The sequence below is a fragment of the Grammomys surdaster genome, unplaced genomic scaffold (assembly GCF_004785775.1).
Source record: "Grammomys surdaster isolate TR1022 unplaced genomic scaffold, NIH_TR_1.0 126278, whole genome shotgun sequence".
Classification (NCBI taxonomy): Eukaryota; Metazoa; Chordata; class Mammalia; order Rodentia; family Muridae; genus Grammomys; species Grammomys surdaster.
In genome coordinates, this window is record NW_021621078.1 from 2781690 (window position 1) to 2804279 (window position 22590).

Consider the following 22590-nt stretch of genomic DNA (forward strand, 5'->3'; position numbering starts at 1 on the left):
GGCGGTGGTGGCGCACGCCTTTGATCCCAGCACTTGGGAGGCAGAGGCAGGTGGATTTCTGAGTTCGAGGCCAGCCTGGTCTACAGAGTGAGTTCCAGGACAGCCAGGGCTATACAGAGAAACCCTGTCCCAAAAAACCAAAAAATAAAATAAAAAAATAAAAGCAAAACAAGCCTGGTGGTGGTGGTACATGCCTTTATTCCCATCACAGAGGCAGATGGATCTCTGAGTTCAAGGCCAGCCAGGGCTACAGGAGAAACCTTGTATTAGAGAAAAAACAAAAACAAAACCAACCAACCAACCAACCAAATTAAAACCAAAAAGAAACAAAAAACCACAAAACTAAACAAACAAACAAAAAAACCTGGCAAGAGAAATTGAGTGAGACACAGGTCCACACAGAGCATGCATATATTACTCTCACAGACAAACAAAAGCCCCCAGGACCTTATACAATCACAGAAAAAGAATGAGATATGGCTACATTGACAGAGAGAGCACTAATAGTAGTCTTGTAGTGCAGGCTGAACTCAACGTAGCCAAGAATGACTTTTACCTCTAGATCCTCCTGCCTCCTCTTCTAAGTGTCAGGATCACAGGAATACATTACCACACCTGGCACAGGTATGTTTTTTATAAGAGAAAGAAGAAAGGTAACAATTCTATAAGAGACTATACCTCTACAAGTGTATAAGCAATAGTTTGGAGTATTTGTTTCTATCTATCTAACTATGTATCTGTGTATCTACCTATGTATCTACCTATGTTTCTATCCATCCATCCATCCATCCATCCATCCATCCATCCATCCATCCATGTGTGCATTGGCATTTTGTCTACATGCATATCTGTGTGAGGGTGTCAGATGCTATGGAGCTGCCATGTGTGTGTTGGGAATTGAAGCCAGGTCCTTTGGAAGCACAGTCAGTGAGTGCTCTTAACTACTGAGCCATCTCTGCAGCCCCATGTTGCTGTTTTTGAGATGGTCTCATGCAGTTCAGACTATCCTCAACTTGCTATAAAGCCAAGAATGACCTTTGACTCTTGATTCTCTAGCCTCTATTTCTCAAGTTCTGTCAGAACTAACTTCAGGTTTGCTTAAGAAGCTACTGGGAGCTTGAGAAGCATGGTAGAAAATCTAAGGATTGTTCTACAGGACATCTGTCTTTTTCACCTTGTGAGAGACAGCAGAACTGGAATCATAGGCATGCAACACCATACTGGGAAAAAGTTTCTCCTCCTTTATTTTTATGAATTCAATCTATTTACACTTTTTTTTGGGGGGGGGGGGATGTTGTGTTTTGAGAGAAGGTGTTATATTGCCCAGCCTGGCCTTGAGCTCATTATACAGACAAGCATGGCCTTGAATTTCTGATTAACCTGCCTCTGCCTCTAAACTGCTGGGATTACAGATGTCCACCACCACACCAGGCTGTTTACTTATACTTAATGTTTTTAAAACCTTTATTAAAGAGATATAAGTAGGGTAGTGGTGGTGCAAACCTTTAATCCCAGCACTTAGAAGGCAGAGGCAGGAAGATCTCTGAGTTGTGGTCTACAGGGCCAGTTCTAGGACAGCTAGAGCTGCATAGAGAAACCCTGCCTTGATAAACCAAAAGCCAAAAATGAAACCAAATAAATAGATATAGATAGATGTATATTATAAAAATCAGCATAGCTAGACACTTAATTTATAATTTTAGAAATATTTTGATAGAGTCTATATATTTAAGACTATGGTCCCAAAATAAAAAAATTTCACATGACAGACTACTTACGACAATGTGATAATGGCTTTTCTTCTAAAATTCCACCTCCACTTCTAATCCAAAACTGTAAGTAAAGGATACTTTTTCTGATGTCACAAGCATTTGCAGTCAACAAGGTTACAAAGTCTTTAAATTCAGTTCTGAAATTCTCAACTAGACAGATCACTTGTAGATAGCTGGCAACATTTAGCTTAAAAATAGAAAGACAAGGCAAGATTTGGGGGAGAGAAACACATAGTTAATTATACAAATTGAAAATACAGCAATAAACCTGAATAACAATGAAGAATTTTGCTAATAATCCATAGTGTCTGAAAAGTTTTTGAAAATAAAATTTCTCGAAAAAAAATAAAAGAGCATATACCACCAAATTAAAAGCATTTATAGCCGGGCGGTGGTGGCGCTCGCCTTTAATCCCAGCACTTGGGAGGCAGAGGCAGGTGGATTTCTAAGTTCGAAGCTAGCCTGGTCTACAGAGTGAGTTCCAGGACAGCCAGGGCTACACAGAGAAACCCTGTCTCAAAAAACCAAAAAAAAAGCATTTATATATTCTTCTTGAGCTTATTATATATAGTCTAAGACAACAACAACAAAATGTATGTTTATGTGTTTAAGACAGAATCTTATACAACCCAGGCTGGCCTTGAACAGGAACCTATGATTCTCCTGCCTCCACCTTCCATATGCTAGGATTCCATGCATGTCCCCCTCTCCCGATTTGTGTGTTTGTGTTGTTGCTGTTGTTTTAAGCAGGATTTGGCTCTATAGCCCAGGATAACTCAGGGTCCTCCTTGCCTCCACCTCTGATATGCTGGTATTATAGGTGTGTACCACATTCAACCTTGCAAGGAAACTTACACAAATTCTCCAACTTGAACACTACAGGAAGTTTATAGAGCTGGATTAAGTAATGGTATACCTGACAGGATTTTTTGTTGTTGTTTTAAATTTTGAGACAGGGCCTTTCTACATAACCCTGAGAGAAACTCACTCTGTAGACTAAGACTTACCTCAAATGAACAAAGATCTACCAGCCTCTGCCTCCTGAGTGCTGAGATTAAAGGTGTGCACCACTGTATCTGGCTGACTGACACGATGTTTTATAGCCATTAAAATTATAAATTATCATAGCAATATTAAAATACTGTTTTCTAATTCTAAAATCGAAATAGAAATCGTTCATAGAAGCATATGTGCTTACAAATAAAAGACAGAGGGACAATGTTAAACATCTGATGGATCATAACTTATTGGATAGTAACCTTCTTTCATTTTACCAGAATTCCAGTGCTGCTTTTTTTTTCTTTTGTGTTGTTTTGGTTTGTTTATTTGAGACAAGGTTTCTCTGTGTAGTCCTGGCTACCCTGGAACTCACTCTAGCCTCAAACCTGCCTCTTCCAGTCCTGGGATTAAAGGAGTATGCTACCACCCTTCTTGAGACAAAGTCTTGCTAGAAAGCCAGGCTGGCTATGCAACCTTATCTAGCCTTAAACTGGCAATTCTTCTTTCTCAGTTTCCCAAGTGCTGAGATAATAAAGCATTCCAATCATGTGTAGATTTAAGTGTATATGTGTGAATGCAGCAGGTGTATATGTGTGTATACCTGTGTGGTTTAAGCATGTTTGTATGCATGTGGTGCACAGGATGAAACCTGTGCCACATGCAATCAGTGCAACATTTAAGAGTAACAGAAAAAATAGAAAAATCCAACTTAAGTAATACATTTATTATTTCTATAAATATAAAATTGGGTTAATAGGGCATATCCCTAATCCTAACAAAAATACCCCAAAGCCACAATAAAAACCCCTACAGCTACTTTTGTGGTCAACAGTAATCGTGATTACTTCCTATCTATAATCTCTCTATAAACAGCTAGGACTGCCCACTATCAACACCTCTATTTAGTGTGGTCACTGAAATCTTAGTCAATGAAGTATCAGACCCACCCATAACCCAGGTCATGATGGCATATGCCAATAATCCCAGCTTGTAAATTAGCTTTTGGGAGAAGAAACCATTACGAACGTCATTCTTAGGTACATACTGAGTTTCAAGCCAACACAGATGTTACAACATATACAAACCTATGTTGCATAAAATAAGGCAGCCACAAAAAGCCAAGGATGGCTAGGGCTACAAAGAGACTCTAACTCAAAAAACCAAACCAACAAACAAATTTGAAAAAAATAAATATTGTCCCCTAAGCAAATGAACCTTAATTAGAAGACTCAGTATTATCAAATGTCAGCTGTCCCAAATATCTATAAATTCAATGGAATTCCAAAAAAACACCAAGATAAACTGTAGAAATTGATAATTTCTTTCTAAAACTAATGGAGAAATGAGTAATACCTGTAGCAATCAAAACGGTTTTGTAAAAGAACAGTTAGAGGGGTTTTAGTCTCTATTCTCAAGACTTGGTACAGTTACAATAACCAAGCCAACACCATATTATCACATAAATATTTCAAACAAAGTGAAGTCTGGAAAACAAAAAAATAAAAACAACTAACAAACAAACAACAAACACAACCCTGCAAAGCTGTAGTCATGGGCCAATGTGGGCACAGCAAGTAAATGTAGTCACCTGCAAGTTTGATGACTTGTGTTTGATGCCAAGGTTTCATACAGTGGAAAAAAAAGAAAGAACTCCTGCAAGTTATCCTCTGGCCTCCACATATGCACCATGGGGACACACACAATAAATAAATGTAACATAAAATTTGGAAAGGCACTTTGAAGCTGGGTATGGTGGTGTCCACCTTTAATCCCAGCACTCAGGAGGTATAGGCAGGCAGAAATCTGTGAGTTCAAGGCCAGCCTGGTCTACAGAGTGAGTTCCAGGACAGCCAGGGATACACAGAGAAACCCTGTCTCAAAAAAACAAAAAACAAAAAACCCCAAAACAATACCAAACAAAACAAAAACCATAACCTGTTCCAACTCAGTAAAACAAATAACTAATTAAACTAATTAAACAATGATCAGAACATCTGAACATGAGCTGGGAGGACATCCAGTTCTGTTACAGTGTTTGCCTGGCAGGCACAAATCCCAGCATCCATTCCTTACCATCCACACCGAACTTTTCCCAAAAAGTCAATGAGAAGACAGAGATATAACGTTTTCCAAAAAGTTGAACCAATATTTCAATGAGAAGACAGAGACATAAAAGGACCCTTGAAAAGATATTAAAGTGTGCATGGTAGTTTATACCAATAATTTTAGCATTGGTATGTAAGCAGAAAGACTGCAGGCTCCGAGGCCAGCCTGGGCCACACAATGAGTGTATACTACTCTTGAAAGCTGTTCTTTGACTTCCACACATCTGTCAGGTCACATGCGTACCCATATAAACATACATACACACAGAATAAATAGTCTTTGTCTCCCAAGTGCTGATATTAAAGGTGTGTGTGCACCGCAATGCCTAGTTAAAGTAAAAAAAAAGGAGGGGGAAGTCTTGTAGAAGATGGCTAACAGGTTAAGAACACTTGTTCTAGCAGAGGACCAGGGGTTCAGTCCCCAGTACCCTCACACTGGTTCCCTGTCACCTGTAACTCTAGGTCTCGGGGAGACAACGTTCTCATTAATCTCCACAGGCAGCAAACAAACATGGTGTCAATTTGAGCAAATACTCATATAGATAAAAATAAATCTTAAAAAAAAAATACAAAGAAGGTTAATACCATAAATTTGGAAGTTTCAAGTGTTCACCTTGTTCTTAGGGGAAGCATGTGTGTCCTGTTGCCACGAGGAACACATACACAGACCCTTCACAAGGACAGAGGTAGTTTTCCATCCAGATATGGATTATGTTACATAATCACAAATATCAGCACTCACACAAGTGCAAGGTTGAACTCTTTTTTTTTTTTTTTTTTTTAAAGATTTATTTATTTCATTTATATGAGTACACTGTAGCTGTCTTCAGACACACCAGAAGAGGGCATCAAATCTCATTACAGATGGTTGTGAGCCACCATGTGGTTGCTGGGATTTGAACTCAGGACCTCTAGAAGAGCAGTCAGTGCTCTTAACCACTGAGCCATCTCTCCAGCCCCAAGGTTGAACTCTTAATAAAGTATTATTTAAAATAGAAAGAAGCCAGGTGTGGTAGTGAATGCTTTAATCCCAGCTCTCAGAGGGCAGATGTCTCGGAGTTTGAGGGCAACCTGGTCTACAGGTTAGGTCCAAGACTCCAGGGCAATGTAGAGCAACCCTGTCTCAAAAAACAAAACAACAAAATAAAAATAGAATTTGCTGGGCTTGGTAGTAGACACTTTTAAATCTCTGAACTTTGGAGACAGTGGCGGGTGGTTTCTGTACATTCAAGGCCAACCAGATGAACAAAGGTAGTTGCAAGCCAGCCAATGCTACATGGTGAGACAGTCTCAAAGGAAAAAAAACAAAAATTCAGAGCAAAAGGTAATATTTGGGTACACAGAAAACTTAATATCTGAAAAATAACCTCATTTTAAAGCAAAAGAGGAAATCATCACAAGTTTCCTAAAACTCAAAAGCTTTAACATTTCCCTTTAAAAAAAACACATTTTAAGGGGCTGGAGAGGTGGCTCAGTGGTTAAGTGCTCTTCCAGAGAACCTAGGTTCAATTACCAGCACCCAAGTGGCACCTAACAACTCTCTGTTATTCCAGTTCTGGGGATCTGATGCCTTCACAAGAGACATACATGTAAGGAAAACACCAATGCTCACAAAATAAAAATAAATAAATCATTTAAAAAACCCCCACATTTTAAAACTATAAATTTAATTTAAAAGATATCTTTTACAGAATTGTAACACATATAATCTGTAATCATGAAAATTCAAAACTTACCAGAGAAGGAATATTGAAATTGATTTCTTCAAAGCAGCCATCAAACACTAGACCAAATGTAGGATCTATAGGAAAACAACATAACGTCTTAAAAAAACCATGAGACTTCTAAATAACTTTTCTCCGTTATACTCTTCTCTGAGACCATCTAGAGTAAATAGTTAGAGGATATTTACAACAGGAGTTGTAGAGATGGCTCTGTGTTTATAGTGCACTTTGCTTTTGCAGGAGACTGGAGTTTGGTTTCCTGCACCTCTATCAAACAGCCCATGAAGGTGTATAACTGCAGCTCTAGAACTGACACTTCTGGCCTTCAGGGGCTGGGGGCTGAGCCTGGCTCTTCTGCAAGAGCAACAAGCACTCTTAACTGGGGAACTGGCTTTCCAGGTGTTTTGACTGTTCTCTTGGTAATTAGTTGTTAATTTGTTAATTTTTTACTGTGACTAGGTTACAAGTGTTCTAAGTATATATGTATAGGAAGAAAGGTGTATATACAGTATGGTACTATGAACTGTATATAGAAACCACTGACCATTGAGGGCATCTTGGAAGTATTCCTCATATATAAAAGGAAACAATAGTATCATGTAAATTATAACCCTTTATGGAACCTTCTCTTTTGATCTAAAGTAAGGAGGACATTTTAATGAAGCTATCACCTAACCTATGATTATTAAGATTTTCATATTTTGAAGTAATTGAAGGGCTGGGGATGTAGCTCGTTGGTAAGGAACATGCTTAGCATCAAAACAAAGAAAGAAGACATGAAGGTTAACAACCAGCAGAAAAGAACTTTCCAAACAAATACCATTATAGCAGAGTTAGCCTTCTGAATAGTTGTAAAGTTTACTTTTCTTTTAAGAAAGACAAGATCTAGCTATGTAGTAGAATTTAATCCTCCTACATAAGCCTCCAGAGTGACGGGATTATAGGAATTTCTTACCACATCCAGTCTAATACTTTTTTTCTTATAGGAGTAATCAGATGGCTTGAGTAGGTAGAGTAGTTTGCTGCCAAGCCTGATGACCTGAGTTCAGTCCCCAGGACCCACTTGATAGGAGGAGAAAACCAATCACCAGAAGTTGTCCTCTAATCTCCACATATGCTCTGTTGCACAGGTTTTATGGTACATATGTGTAAATATAAATAATAAAATATGTTTTTAAAAAATTATAGGCCAAGTGTCTGACACTTATAGTCCCAGAAGATAGAAGATTTCTAGACCATCTCAAATAACAATAAAAAAAAACTATATGGATTTTTAAAGTGAAACCCCCAATTCTCAAAAAAAAAAAAAAAAAAAAAAAAAAAAAGCCAGGTGGTGGCAGCGCGCGCCTTTAATCCCAGCACTTGGGAGGCAGAGGCAGGCGGATTTCTGAGTTCCAGAGTTCAAGGCCCCGGCCCAGTGGTGATGGTAGTGGTGGCACACGCCTTTAATCCCAGCACTTGGGAGGCAGAGGCAGGCAGATTTCTGAGTTTGAGGCCAGCCTGGTCTACAGAGTGAGTTCCAGGACAGCCAGGGCTACACAGAGAAACCTTGTCTTGAAAAAAAAAAAAAAAAGAAACACCCAATTCTCATACCCAAGAAGATAGATAGAATTCTGTGTCACTGATGAAGACTTAATTTAAACATGCAACAAATTTCCTTAATGTTTTATCATGTGAAAGAGAAGTGCTAAATTCAATTAAGGATCTGCAGGGAGCCAGGAGGTGGCTCATCCCTGTAAATGTAGGATGAGGAAGGCTATCTCCCTGAATTTAAAGCTAGCCTGGCTAAAGAATAAGACTACAGAACAGACACACAGACAGACACACATGCTCTAGGGTTGTCTAATTATAGGTATGACAAAGAAATAAGAAAACGACTTGCTTCTTTTGAAGACAGGGTTTCTCTGCGCAGCTCTGGCTGTCCTGGAATCACTATATAGACCAATTACCTCAAACTCACCTCCCTCTGCCTCCCTCTGCTTGGGTGATTAAATATACACATATTTTGTAAGTTTTTGTTTTAGGCAGTTCTTAATTTAGGTCTTTTAAATATTGGTAGAGGCAGGCGGATTTAGGAAATGGGGACTCCAGATGTGCGCATTGACACCAGGCTCAATAAAGCCGTCTGGGCCAAGGGAATAAGGAATGTTCCATATCGCATCCGAGTACGTTTGTCAAAATGAGGATTCACCAAACAAGCTCTACACATTGGTAACTTACGTGCCTGTTACCACATTCAAAAATCTACAGACAGTCAATGTGGTTGAGAACTAACATGCTGAATGTCAAAGTTGCAGTACTGCCAAAAAAAAAACCAAAAAACAAAAAACAAAACAAAACTAGCTTCCAAGAGTTGGAAAGAGAGCTCAATGGTTAATAGCTCTTCTTGCTCTTAGAGAGGACCTCAGAAGATAAATCTAGGGGCTAGAAATATGGCTCGGTTGTTAAGAGAACAGGCTGCTTCCTCATTTTAGAAAAAGAACTTTTCAACTGACTTTTTTTGGAGCGGTGGTGCTGAGGATCAGAGCCTTGCATGTGGTAGGTGAGTGTTCTGTCACTGGGCTCAATGCCTATGTGTTTCTACTGTTTACAAGGCAGGGTCTTGCTATGAGGTGTGTGTATGCCTATGTGTGTTTCTTCTGTTTTCAAAGCAGGGTCTGTATACAGTATCCAGCTAGCTTTAAAGATCTCAGCCTCCTGTCTCTGCTAAGACTAAAAGACTGAGAGAGGATTTGGCTATGTAGCACTGGCTGGTCTATAATTCATTACAGGCATTAAGCCAGCCTAAAATTTGTGGGGACTCTCCTGCCTCTGCCTTGTGAGTACTGGGATTATAGACATATGCCACCATACTAGGGTTTTTTTTCTGGGGGGTGGGGAGGACAGTGATTAAATTTATTTTGTTTGAGTGTTTTGCTTACAGGTACGTCTGTGTCCCATGTGAGTGCCTGGTGCCTGAGGAGAACAGAAGAGTTCACTGGATCCCCTAGAATTTGAGTTACAGATAATTGTATGCTGCCATGTGGGTGCTGGGAACTGAACCCAGGTTCTCTGCAAGAATAAGTGCTCTTAACCACTAAGCCATCCTTCCAGCAACCCCATTTATTTTAAAATGCTACTTATTACTATTGTGTGTTCTTGCGAGTGATGTCTGTGTGCGGGTACATAAGGTAACATTCAGAAGTAACAGGGCAACGCTGGGGAACTGGCTCTCTCTGTCTGCCTTTATGTGCAGTCCAGGCATCAAACTCAGGTCAACAGGCAGGTTTTACCTGCTGAGCCATAAGTCCAGCTGACACCCCACTTTACTCGCCTGATGTTTGAAGTTACTGCTCTCACAAAATATTTCAACAAAACCAAACTGTACTGAAATTATTTTTACATACCACTTGTAGTGAGAATTACTGGTCGTTTAGTTGTTGCCATGAATGTTTTGACTGCATTCAAAAACCCAGCATCTTCATCAAAAATGACATCAACCTACAAACCATTTATTAGAATATTAATATAGTAAGAGCAACAATACACTCAGATCAGTTATAGATATACACAGTAGATATACTATGCCAAAGCCAACATAGATTTTTGTTGTTGTTGTTGCTGGGTTTTTTTGTTTTGTTTTGTTTTGTTTTGTTTGGGGGGATAGGGTTTCTCTGTGTAGCCCCAACTGTCCTGGAACTCACTCTGTAGACTGGCCATGAACTCAGAGATGGGCCTGTCTCTGCTTCCTGATTGCCTGGATTAAAGGTGTTCACCACTACTGCCTGGAGAAAAGTTTTGTCTTATTCCATAAAGGAACCTTTAAGATGGTCACATAATAACATTAAAACTAAATAAAATCAAATCACTAATAACTGGGTAGTTATAAGTCTTATTTCTATAGATGTTAATAATCAGTATCCCTGAATTATATTAATCATCTTAAAATTATTCTAAACAGGGATAGAGAGATCACTTAGTGGTTTAGAGCACTGGTTGCTCTTCCTAAGGACCTGAGTTTGATTCCCAACATCAACATGGTAGCTCATAACCATCTGTAACTCCAGCTCCAGGGGATCTAATACCCTCCTTTGGCCTCCAAGGATGGTGTACACACATAATGCACAGACATACAGGTAGGCATAAAATCCACACACATAAAATAATACAGAGAAAATGCTTTTTAATTACCATTCTTTATAAAAAATATTATTCTACAGATATGTATTCTTGGATTTTATAGCTATCTTAAAATTTCTTATAAGGAGCACTCAGTAATCTTTAGAATATGTTTCTACTATGGCACCTTACAAATGCACCCGCAGGCCTACCTCCTCAAAGAGAATGAGTGATGTCGCCTTCTTTCTGTTGGGTTCTTCAGCTCCAACATCTTTAATATTTGAATTATTTGCATTTGTTGATTTACTCTGAATAATTTGCCTCTGTTCCAAAGAAGAATTTTTGACTCCTGCATAAATACAATGTTAATATTTTAGGTAACACTCACTTTTTTGCTTTAATTAGACAATGTCTCACTGTGTGGATCAGGGTGGCCTTGAATTCACAGAGAACTACTTGCCTCTGCCTCCAGAATGTTAGAAATAAGGGTATGCACTACCACACCTGCCAAACTCACTTTTAATAAAACACTAGATATATCCACAAACTGAACTCCTATAACAAACTTTCTTCAATACTGATGCTTCTATATTTAGGACAATTAGCATAGGAATCCATGAAATACATTCACAGTTTTATACATCAAGGCTAATTTATTTTGTTAACTTCTGCTTTACCTTTATCATTTCCCATGCGTGCTCCTATGTCTTCATTACTTTTGGATTTGGAGGACACTTTAAAGTAATTTGCCAAAGTTTTAGGGAGAAGTCCTCGCTTCTGCCCACTTGTCTTTGGTGACGATGGAGGAAGCTTTCTTGGTGATGTAACAACTTTCCCAGGGGAGTTTAACTTTTCTATGAAAAACAAACTGCATTTAACAACATTCTAAAATTATACTGATGGCCAGATAAAGTCATCTACAGTTTATTTCGACTCTTACATGACAAAAAAACAAAGGCAGACATTTTCTTTCATTCTTATATGCAAATGCTCAATACAGATATTAGTGTATTGTTCTATTTATTCTAAGAAAATGACAGGACAAAGCAGCTAGTTGGAAAAGATGCTCTTTTCCAAAGATCCATACTTTTCTTTGATTGGCTACAAAAGTCTAAGATACTCAGATAGGACTAAATCTTTTGACACTCTGTGAGGTGAGTAGCCTCAGACCCAGGGGAAAATGGCATCCTCGTTCCCCAGGCTCAGAGCGACAGCAAGCCTTCTCGTCCATGTAGTGATGTTGATATGTGCAGAAAAAACTCTGTCATAGCCCCCACTCCCCATATTTACAGCTTGCAGACTGAGCCTACTTAGAAGAGCTAAACCTGCCTCCTTATTCAGCTGCATACCATCAACCATGCCTCCCTGATTAGCTGTAGGTAATAACCCCATCTCCATTTACAGATACATGCAATAACCCTGCCTCTCTGTTCAACTGTATTTAATAAACTTGCTGAGCTTCTGAGGTGTTGGGGTTTCTCCATCAAAGAGCCCAGTCCACCTGAGTCCAGCTTTTCTCTACATGTGTATTTTTAATTTTTCTTCATTCCCTCACCTCCCCAGTCAGTTCTATCCCTGGAGCCAGGCCAGACTTAGCAATCCTCTCTACTTCTGCCTTCTCAGTACATGTATGTACCAAATGTAAAGCATAAATACATAATTTTGAAATAACACTCAAAATTCCTCCAGTTATTTTTGCCACAGCTGCTTAAAATCAGAAGATACTGGAGGAAAACTGGTAATGGCATACCCTGGGCTCTATAGTAGATCATTATTACATGTGGATAGTGTGTACTTACAAAGATGTTCTAGAGGATGGATAAAAAGTCAGAACATAAAGGGATGCTCTCTCCTCTCCTGCAGCGGGATGAGACCGTCTGTCCTTGTCTCAGGTCCTGACAGTCTTAGTTAAGCAGTAGAGCAGTATCCTCCATACTTGCCACCCTACTCACTAATTCTGTAACTGAGCCTTGTTCATTTGTCTGCTCTGTATCCATGGATCATATCCTATCACTTATATATTGGAGGTATTCAGTAAACAGAATGACAATTTTGAGTTTAAAATAGCTATTCTCGCTATAATTTTATTTACAAAACACCAGGCCATTCTGGGGCTCTAAAGAAGCCTCAGATTAAGAGCACTTGTTTCTTTTGCAAAGGACCTGGGTTCAATTCCCAGCACTATATGGCTTGGCTCACAACTATACAACTCCAATTCCAGAGGATCCAATAACTTCTTCTAGTCTTTGTGTGAACTAGGCACAAGCATGGTATACAAATGCAGGCAAAACCCTCATATAAAATAAAATAAAAAATTTTAAAATAAGACATTTAAATAACATAGGTAAGAGATGTAAAACATTTGTTTTAAAACATTTGTTTATATTGAATATTAATAAAAAATATAGTTAATATAAAGTTAAAACATTTGTTTATATTGAATAAATAGCAGAAATACTACTTTGTTTTTTAGTTCTCTAGTTTTGACATAGACAAAAGATTACTAATTTTGAAAATTATATACTAGTGTTTTGATATTAAGTCCCCTTAGATAGGGTCTTATGATATCCAGACTGGCTTTGAACTAGAAACATAGCCACAGATAACCTTAGCTGCTGTGCTAGGATTAGAGGCATACACCATCATGCCCACTGTATCCTAGGCAAGCATTCTATCCACTGAGCAATACCACAAGTCTGACTGCTTCCTTGCCTTTATGAGACAGTTTCTCACTTTGCCATCAAGACTAGCTTTGATCTCATGGCAGCCCTCCATCTCAGTCTCCTATATGCTCGTATCTCAGGTGTGAACTACCATAGCTGGCATTGTGCTACCTTTAATTTCAAGATACTCAAATTGAAATTAAAAAAGTAATTTTCAGAACCTTTCCAACAGAAGAATCACCTCCAGCCAATGCTAAGAATAGGGCTATCTAGGACACTAGAAAGGCAGGAGATCCAGTGATTCCAGAGGCCACATCAAAAGGCCAAAGACCAATGGAAACAGTTGCCTGCCAGCCAAAGTGGGGAATATATAAACACCAGAGGATAGTGATGTGATTCTGCTTCTAGGGAAGATAAAAGGATCTGAGACTGGATTTAATTCTCCATCTAAAACAATAACAATAAAAAAATTGACATCCTGTATGAAATATCTTTTAAGTTGTTGACTGCTGCCCAACAAAGGACAATCCATGAGGGACAAGACATGAACAGCTCATCTTGAAGACTGCCCAGCTTATTCCTTTGAGAGAATTCCTAAGCTGCAGTGGGAAAGGAAACAAGTCCAAATTATCCTAAGAAGACTTCTGCAGGGAATGAGGAAATCAAGGCAGACAGTTCATACGAGAGAATACACAAGTTGAGATAGCTATGCAGAGTGCTCTGAAATCTGAAGAACCTTCTTCTGCCAAGTCTAAAATTAAGTACTCATGAGGAATGAGTCATGGGGAACAAATCCTGAGACACATGGAAACCTAGGAATGGCAAATTCATCCCTTTTTTATTTCAATTTTTGTTTCATTTTCTTTCAGAGATAGGCTTCAGAATGTAGCCCTGGATGGACTAGAACTCACTATTTAAACTAAGCTGGCCTCAAACTCATAGCAGTCCACATGCCTTCCAAGTGCTGGAATTAAAAGCACGTGCCACCTTGCCTGACTGAATTAATTCTTTTGACTAGACAAAACAACAAACATCATCGTTGATGGGAGACTAGCAAGGGTGTTCAGGTGCAGTACTATAGAGAGAAGCAGAATCAGCCCAGGTCTAAATGCTGCTATGATACTGGCTAATATAGCAGACCTGAAACAACCAAACAAATTCAGAACAAAGGTCAAGTTAAAGCAGACAGAAATACCAGCATTTAACAAAACAAACTGTAAAGTCTGACAGGCAATTGAATGTATCAGGCATTCAGGTTGGAGAGATGGCTAAGTAGTTAGGAGAACTTATAGCTTTCCTAGGGCACCCATGAGCATCAGTTCCCAGCACCCACATCAGGCAGCTCACAGCTGTCTGTACCTTCAATTCCAGGGATCAAATACCTCCTGGTATTTGCAAGCGCTACATGCAAACAGTGCACATAAACTCATACATACACACACACACACACACACACACACACACCCAACGCCTAAAGAAACAGAAGAATATAATCCAGAAGTAAGACAGGAAAAGCTGAAAACTAACTCAGATATTATACAGATGACAGATATATAGACAAGAACAACAAAACAGCTATAACCATATTTTGTATGATCAGGAAAATGGGGGACATGATAACTGGAAATACAGAGGATAAAAAAGACCTACATGAAACTTCTGGAAATGAAAACTATGCTGAACAGCAGGAAGAGCATCTTAGATACTGCAGAGCACATCCACAAACTTGAATATACAGCAATAACTATACAAATGAATCATCAGTAAGCAGAGACACATCGTCTACTAGACAGAGATGATGTCTGGGTGCACAGTAACAATAAAGGTGTGACAGAGCTTTGTCATCAGCCAGAATGAAAATATTGAACTCATTCATCAATTACTTGAAGTGGGTCAGGTATTCTTTTCATGTCATAGGGAGAACAAGCCTACCTACTCCAGTATTCTAGTCATACAATAGAACCTGAATCTATTAGAGTCCACCAGTGGTTTATAAGACATACATGGAAGGAAAATATGGCAACTGATATAAGAATACATAAGAGGGGGCTGGAGAGGTGGCTCAGAGGTTAAGAGCACTGACTGCTCTTCTAGAGGTCCTGAGTTCAATTCCCAGCAACCACATGGTGGCTCACAACCATCTGTCATAGGATCCAATTCCTTCTTCTGGTGTGTCTGATGATAGCTACAGTGTACTCACATGCTGTAAATAATTAATAAATAAAATACAGTAAGAAGCCAAATCCATAGTGTGACAAACTCAGTTCTTCAATACATAAATGACAGGAATAGAAAAGGTAGGATTTGATAGAGAGGTTAAAGAAACCCAAGAAGCAAGACCTAGTCAAGTGTGAGATGTGGGCCTTGTTTGGATACTGATTTGAACAAACCATACAAAATCACAAACAACTGAAATCAGACTGTTTTTTAGCAAGGGACAAGCTTTATTTTGTTAGGTTTGATTATACTATTGCTCTGTTTTTTAAAAAGCCCTTAGTGAGCCGGGCGGTGGTGGTGCACACCTTTAATCCCAGCACTTGAGAGGCAGAGACAGGCAGATTTCTGAGTTTGAGGCCAGCCTGGTCTACAGAGTGAGTTCCAGGACAGCCAGGGCTACACAGAGAAACCCTGTCTCTAAAAACCAAAAAAAAAAAAAAAAAAGCTCTTAGTGTTTAGAAACATATAAGAATGGTATTGATGTTTAGTTTATAGCCTTCAGATTTATTTTACCCCAAAATAGCCTGGGGAACAAAAATGTGTTAATGTGCAGGAAAAGATAAAAAGTAATTTGTAGATGCTTATGAGAACTATTCTCTTAAGATTTTATGTTTCCAAACATTACTATAGCTCAGGTAATCGGTTACTTACTTGGTGACTTGCCAATGTTGTAGTTATTAAAGAAACAGGGTTTTTGTGAGTTTACACCTTGTTTATCTACTTGATGAGACTGGGTAGCTTCCTTCAGCTGAGATAGGATTTGCCTACCACTTCGCTGAGAAGAGGCATTCACTTCAAATATCTAAAAGAATATAGAGATAGATATTTAAAAATCAGAAATAGATTTTTTTCTTTTCTTTCTTCCCTTTCTTGTTCTTGAGACAAGGTCTCCCACCATAGCCTAGGCACAAATGCACAGCAATTCCCCTGCCTCAGCCCTCAGCTTTCCAACTACTAGGATTACAAGTATGAACTATCATGCCTGCTTCCTCCTTCTCTGCACACTGAGTGCATGTGGAAGCCAGAGGATGACCTTGCTGTGTTCTTCAATCTGCATCCACCGAGGTTTTTAAGAAGGGGTCTTTATCCATGTGTGGTGATGCACACTTGTAATCCTAGCATCCAAAAAGGCAGAGGCAGGTCAATCTCCAGGCCAGGCTAGCTTACACAGAGAAACCCCGTCTCAGAAAAACAACCAATCAACCAAACAAGGAAACAAACAACAGAGTCTTCTAGTGACCCTGGCATCCATGATTGGTGAGGTCCACTTGTATGTTTGAGAAAAATGCCTGATTGGCCTCCTCAGCCCCGGGACAGCAGATATGCACTCCTAGCAGCATTCATGCAGGTGCTGGGGAATCTGAACGAAGTCTGCAAGCACTTTTCAGTTCTTACATTAACATTCACCATAGCTAACTACTAACCTTAAATCCAAGCTCCTGAGCACAAGCATAGACAGCGGCAGTTTTTCCCACTCCCGTTGGTCCTGTTATAAGAACAGTGTTGCAGAGGCGATGTTCTTCATCATCTGAGCTGCCTTTAAAGTCCATGCTATCCGACAAATCTGAAAAAGTATTCAAATACAAATAAAACGATCAACTACATAGGCAGTACTTTTACCTCATGAGACAACAATTAAATCCTACAAATTTCTTGCATATAAATACTATGAAGTGAATTCAAAAGAGTAAAAAAGTAAAACATGAAATGTACTAATCTTTAAGTTTATGTAAATTTTAGCTAAAATGTTCAATAAAATTTTAAAAACTAAAAAAAAAAAAATCTAACTCAAAATACCTTCTTCTTTTTCATCTCTCTTTCCTTTCAAATTCTGTCTTTCTTCCAGTTCAGCTCTTCTTTTCCAATCCTTCAACCAACTGTCATAAAAGAAATGTGTTAATAGAAACAATCTAAAGTATAGGGCTGTGTTGCAGCTCAGCTGGAAGAACATTTGCCCTGAATGCATAAATCCTGTGTTCTATACCTAGCACCAAATAAACAGGGTGTGCTGTACACTCATGATTCCCACACTGTAATTTCACAATTCAGGAGGATCACAGTGTATTTGTGAGTATGTGTGGTTGAGGAAGTCAGACACCAACACTGAGGAGTTGGCTGTCATCTTCTACAATGAGGGCTCAGGGATGGAACTCAGGTTGTCAGGCACCTTTACCCTGAGAGCTGTCATAATGATCCCTCCTGATTTTTTTTTTTTTTTTTTTTTTTGAGACAGGGTTTGGCTATGTTGCCTAGGCTGATCTTGAACTCACAGTATTCTCTTCCCTCAACCTCCCATGTACTAGGATTACAGTATATAATGACACCTAGTCCTGGAAAGGCAATTTTGTGAGTCTGAGGCCAGCCAGGTCTACAAAGCTAGTTCTAGGACAGTGAAGGCTACAAAAAGAAACCCTATCTCAAAACAATAACAACCAAACAAACAAAAAGAAAAGGAAAAAGAAAAAGAAAAAAAGAAAGAAAAAGAGTGTCACACAGCCCAGGCTAGCCTTAAACTTTGTAGTTCAAATTGGCATTTAATTCCTGGTCTTCTACATTCATATCTAGACTGCAGGGATTACAGGTGCCCCTTGAGACAGTTTCAATAGTATAAGCTCTGGTGAATAGAAATAAAAAGCCAGGTGGTGGTGGCTGGCTCACACCTTTAATCCCCAAAATTGGGGGGCAGAGGCAGGTGAATCTCTGAGCTGAAGGCCAGTCTGGTCTACAGAGTGAGTTCCAGGATATCCAGAGCTACATAGTGAAACTCAGTCTTGGAAAACCAAAATAAGTAAATAAGTAAATAAATAAAAAACAAATAGAAATAAGAAGAGAAAGTTTTTACTTGAAATTATTTTCTGCCGGGCAGTGGTGGTGCATGCCTTTAATCCCAACACTTGGGAGGCAGAGGCAGGAGGATTTCTGAGTTCGAGGCCAGCCTGGTCTACAGAGTGAGTTCCAGGACAGCCCGGGCTATAAGAGAAACCCTGTCTCAAAAAACCAAAAAAAAAGAAAAAGAAATTATTTTCCAAAAAGACTTTCCATGTAATATTACTTTGTAGTTTCTAAATTTTTTTCCAACTAGCAAAACCAAATTCATAAACTATTTCTTAATTCATTTACAAAGTCTACTGACCTATGTAGCTTTTTGACAGCTAACTCATTGCCTATGAGTTCATTCGAATTCTGAGGCTGGTACTTTTCTGTCCAAAGCATATCTTCAGTTCCAGAATCTAAAAAAATAAATAAATAAACATACTAACATATTACATTCCTTGACATAAGCAAACATTCTTAGACATTTAGATTAGATGCAATAAAAGACATGAATAGAAAGATTTTCATTTATAAAATGCAAAAAGGTTTTATAACTTTTCATTTAAAATTTATCATACCAAACTCAATTACTTTAAACAAAAACCAAAACCAATCACACACCTTTAATCTTAGCACTTGGGAGGCAGAAGCATGTAGATCTTTGAATATGAGGCTAGTCTGGTCTACATATTGAATTCCATGCCAGCCCACATTATACAGTGAGAGCCTGTCTTAAAAAGTAAACAAACAAATAAATTAGAAAAAAATGTAAAATTAAATTTTTTTTTTTTTTTGGTTTTTCAAGACAGGGTTTCTCTATATAGCCCTGGCTGTCCTGGAACTCACTCTGTAGACCAGGCTGGCCTCGCACTGAGAAATCCACCTGCCTCTGCCTCCCAAGTGCTGGGATTAAAGGTGTGCGGTACCATTGCCCGGCTTTTTTGTTTGTTTGGTTTTTTGGTTTGTGTGTGTGTGTTTTGTAAATTAACTTATAAATACCAAGTAATGGGGGCTGGAGATGTGGCTCAGTGGTTAAGAGCACTGACTGCTCTTCAAGAGGTCCTGAGTTCAATTCCCAGCAACCAAATGGTGGTTTACAACCATCTGTAATGGAATCTGATGCCCTCTTACGGTGTATCTGAAGACAGCTGCAGTGTACTCATATACATAAAATAAATAATAAGTCTTAAAAAAGAGAGTAGTATGTATACATTACAACTTTTAATAACTATATTTTAAATTACCATGTTTAATAAGAGGAACCATGAAACAAATAAGCTAAAGAACCAAGTTCTGACTTATGATGTCAATCTGGTAAAGAGACAAAGGATCCACCTCTACCAAAGACTGCCAATTCTCTCCAAACTACCATGCCAGCCAAACAAAATCAAAATCTGAATGGGATTTATACAGGTAAGGAAACTGACAGTATACTTAAGGAAGACGGTTCATAAAAATATCTCTCATGGTAGGTGATGGGGCTGGAGAAATGGCTCTCACGCAGGTAAGAGCACTGGCTGCTTTTCCAGAGGACCCAAGTTTGTTCCCAGCACACACAAGGTGGCTCACAACCATCTGTAATTTCAATGCCAGGAGATCCAATGTCATCTTCTAGCCTTTGCCAACACCACCCACACCCCCATATAGATAAAATAAGCTAAAAAAAAATGTTTAAGAAAATGGTAGGTGACATGCCATATCAATTATTAAAACATTCCATAAACCTTATATAAAATAGATTAATTAAATTTACTCAATAGAGCCTGGTGCACTCAGGAGGCAGAAGCAGGCAGATATCCTGAGTTTGAGATTAGCTTTGTCTGCAAAGTGAGTTCTAGAACCGCCAGCACTATGCAGAGAAAAACTCTGTCTCAAGGAACAAAAGAACAAACAAAAAAATCAACTCAATAGAATACTTTAGACAAGGTGTGTTTGTGTGTGTGTACACATATATACTAAATTAATATATAGAAAAGCAAAATATATAGAAAAACAATATGAGTCCAGGCTTTTTTCTTTTTTTTTTTGTAGTGCTGGGCACTGGACTCAGAACTAGTGCTCTACCAGTAAGCTGTAGCCCCAGCAACAGGTCTTGAATTCCACTCAATATCCTAGGTAGCTTTTTTTTTTAAATAAATAAATAAATAAGAGAGAGAGGGAGAGAGAGAGAGAGGGAGAGAGAGAGGGAGAGAGAGAGAGAGAGAGAGAGAGAGAGAGAGAGAGAGAGAGAGAGAGAGAGAGAGAGAGAGAGAGAGAGAGAGAGATTGAGATTGATTGATTCTCTGTGTAGCCCTGGCTGCCCTGGAATTGGCTCTGTAGACCAGTTTGGTCTCAAACTCAGAGATCCATCTGCCTCTGGCTCTGGACTGATAGGACTAAAGGCATGCAACACCACTGCAGGTAGAGCTTAAACTAGATCCTCCTGACAGTTTCCTGAGAGGCCTGCACCATAAGCTCTGGCTGATCTCTGGCTTACAAGACAAAGCCTATGTAGAAGGAAAGTGTAATGAAGGCTAACAATCCTAATACTCATGAGTTCAGGGCCAGACAGGGATATGAAGCAGGACCTTGTGTCTAAAACCAAAAAAGCAGATATATTTATATAAGTAAGGAATAAAACTATAAATTTAACACCAACATGTTAATATGGTTCTCTGTGAACCAACAAAGCTATTTGAGAAGCTGAGACAGAAGACCACGTTCAAGGCCATCCTGGGTAACATAAGAAGAGTGTTGTTTAAAAAGGTGGAGAGGGGCAAGAGAGAATGAAAGGTTAGGAGTTTACAATGTGATTCAGTAGGCAGAATATTTGCCTAGCATACACAAAGCTCTGGGTTCAATTTCTAGCACCATGCATAAACATGGCATGGTAATGCATGCTTACAGTCCTGGCACTTGGTAGGTGAAGGCAGAAAGCTCAAAGGTTATCTTTGTTTGAGATCAGCCTGGGCTAATAAGACTATCTCAAAATGGAGGGAAGCAGGGAAGATGGAGAGATTTAAAAAAAAAAAAAAAAGAAATCAAGAGTTCTAGGATAAGAGAGGAAAAAAAATCCAATTTGCCAGGAAAGGACAGTGTTGTCGTCATCCACTGTCAGAATGTAATCATCTGCTGCTTCTGTCTTGACTGTCCATGTAACTTTGATCAGTTTGAGTCTTCCCTGAGACAGTTAGAAATATACCTTTGGAAGGATCTAGATTTATACAAGGAGAGCTGATTCTTTTGTCAAGGTCTTTTGACTTCCCCTTTATCTTTCCCGGGCTCACTGAGTACTCGTTTGGTCTCTTCCTTTTTGATTTCTGATATCCTGTTTCCACTTGTTTCCTGTTGGTTTCTTTTTGACTGACATCAGGCTGTAGTTGTGGACTTGCTGTTTGGGGATTAGAGAAATGTATGTGCTTACTTATCAACAAAAGCAATCTTCAATACCCAATAATCTTCCTATCACTTTTGAATATCTATAGTCATATAACAAACATAAAAAGTTAAGAATCAAATATTACATCAGCTGCAGACCTTAATATATAGATTGCATTCTATATACATGAGTTGCAATAACCTCATTTAAGGCTTTATTAATAAACAATTAGCATTTTAACAGAACTAGATCTGCCTGGGTTGGGATCCCTGGAAGCTGGCAACCACTGCACTACACTCCTAAACAATTTCCCTTGCCAATTGGCAGCAAAGTTCCGTCTGTGCTATCCACTTCTAAGAGTCAAAGGCTGGCTTTCACCTTTTCAAAACTCAAATGTAGACATAAATGACAATGATTGTCACTAACCTTGTTTACCATGACCCTCAAAAAGTACCTGGTGCTCAACTCGTTTTTTTAGAAGCAAGGGAAAATATTTTCCCAAAGAAAATTCTGGATTTGACCACTTTATTTCCTCCAGCAAAAGATTTCTTACTTCTTTAGTAAAATCCTTCCTTGTTGTCATCATCTGGAATGGAGAACAAAATGTACAATAACCATCCACTGACGAATTAGGTGGCTCACAACTACCTGTAACTTCAGTTCCAGAGCAACTCACACACTCCTCTGGCCTCTGTGGGCAGGTGAACATATACACACATACATACATTCAGGAGTATACATACATAAACATAAAATTTAAAAATATATATCTTTCAATTTTATTTCCCTTCCTTCCTTCCTTCCTTCCTTCCTTCCTTCCTTCCTTCCTTCCTTCCTTCC

The 22590-nt window shown here is 38.8% G+C and overlaps 1 protein-coding gene across 1 annotated transcript in view; it reads right to left on the reverse strand.

Moving 5' to 3' along the window:
• Window positions 1-22590, reverse strand: part of Atad5 (ATPase family AAA domain containing 5) — a 50186-nt gene that overhangs the window by 6000 nt on the left and 21596 nt on the right. Inside the window, exons 9-19 of the mRNA XM_028759304.1 lie at window positions 22177-22336; window positions 21574-21762; window positions 18712-18808; window positions 17376-17455; window positions 17003-17142; window positions 16230-16380; window positions 11376-11552; window positions 10911-11047; window positions 9987-10080; window positions 6613-6677; window positions 1779-1959 (exon numbers count right to left, since the gene is read on the reverse strand). Of these exons, the coding sequence (XP_028615137.1) occupies window positions 1779-1959; window positions 6613-6677; window positions 9987-10080; window positions 10911-11047; window positions 11376-11552; window positions 16230-16380; window positions 17003-17142; window positions 17376-17455; window positions 18712-18808; window positions 21574-21762; window positions 22177-22336 (1471 nt within the window). The remainder of the gene's footprint in view (window positions 1-1778; window positions 1960-6612; window positions 6678-9986; window positions 10081-10910; window positions 11048-11375; window positions 11553-16229; window positions 16381-17002; window positions 17143-17375; window positions 17456-18711; window positions 18809-21573; window positions 21763-22176; window positions 22337-22590) is intronic.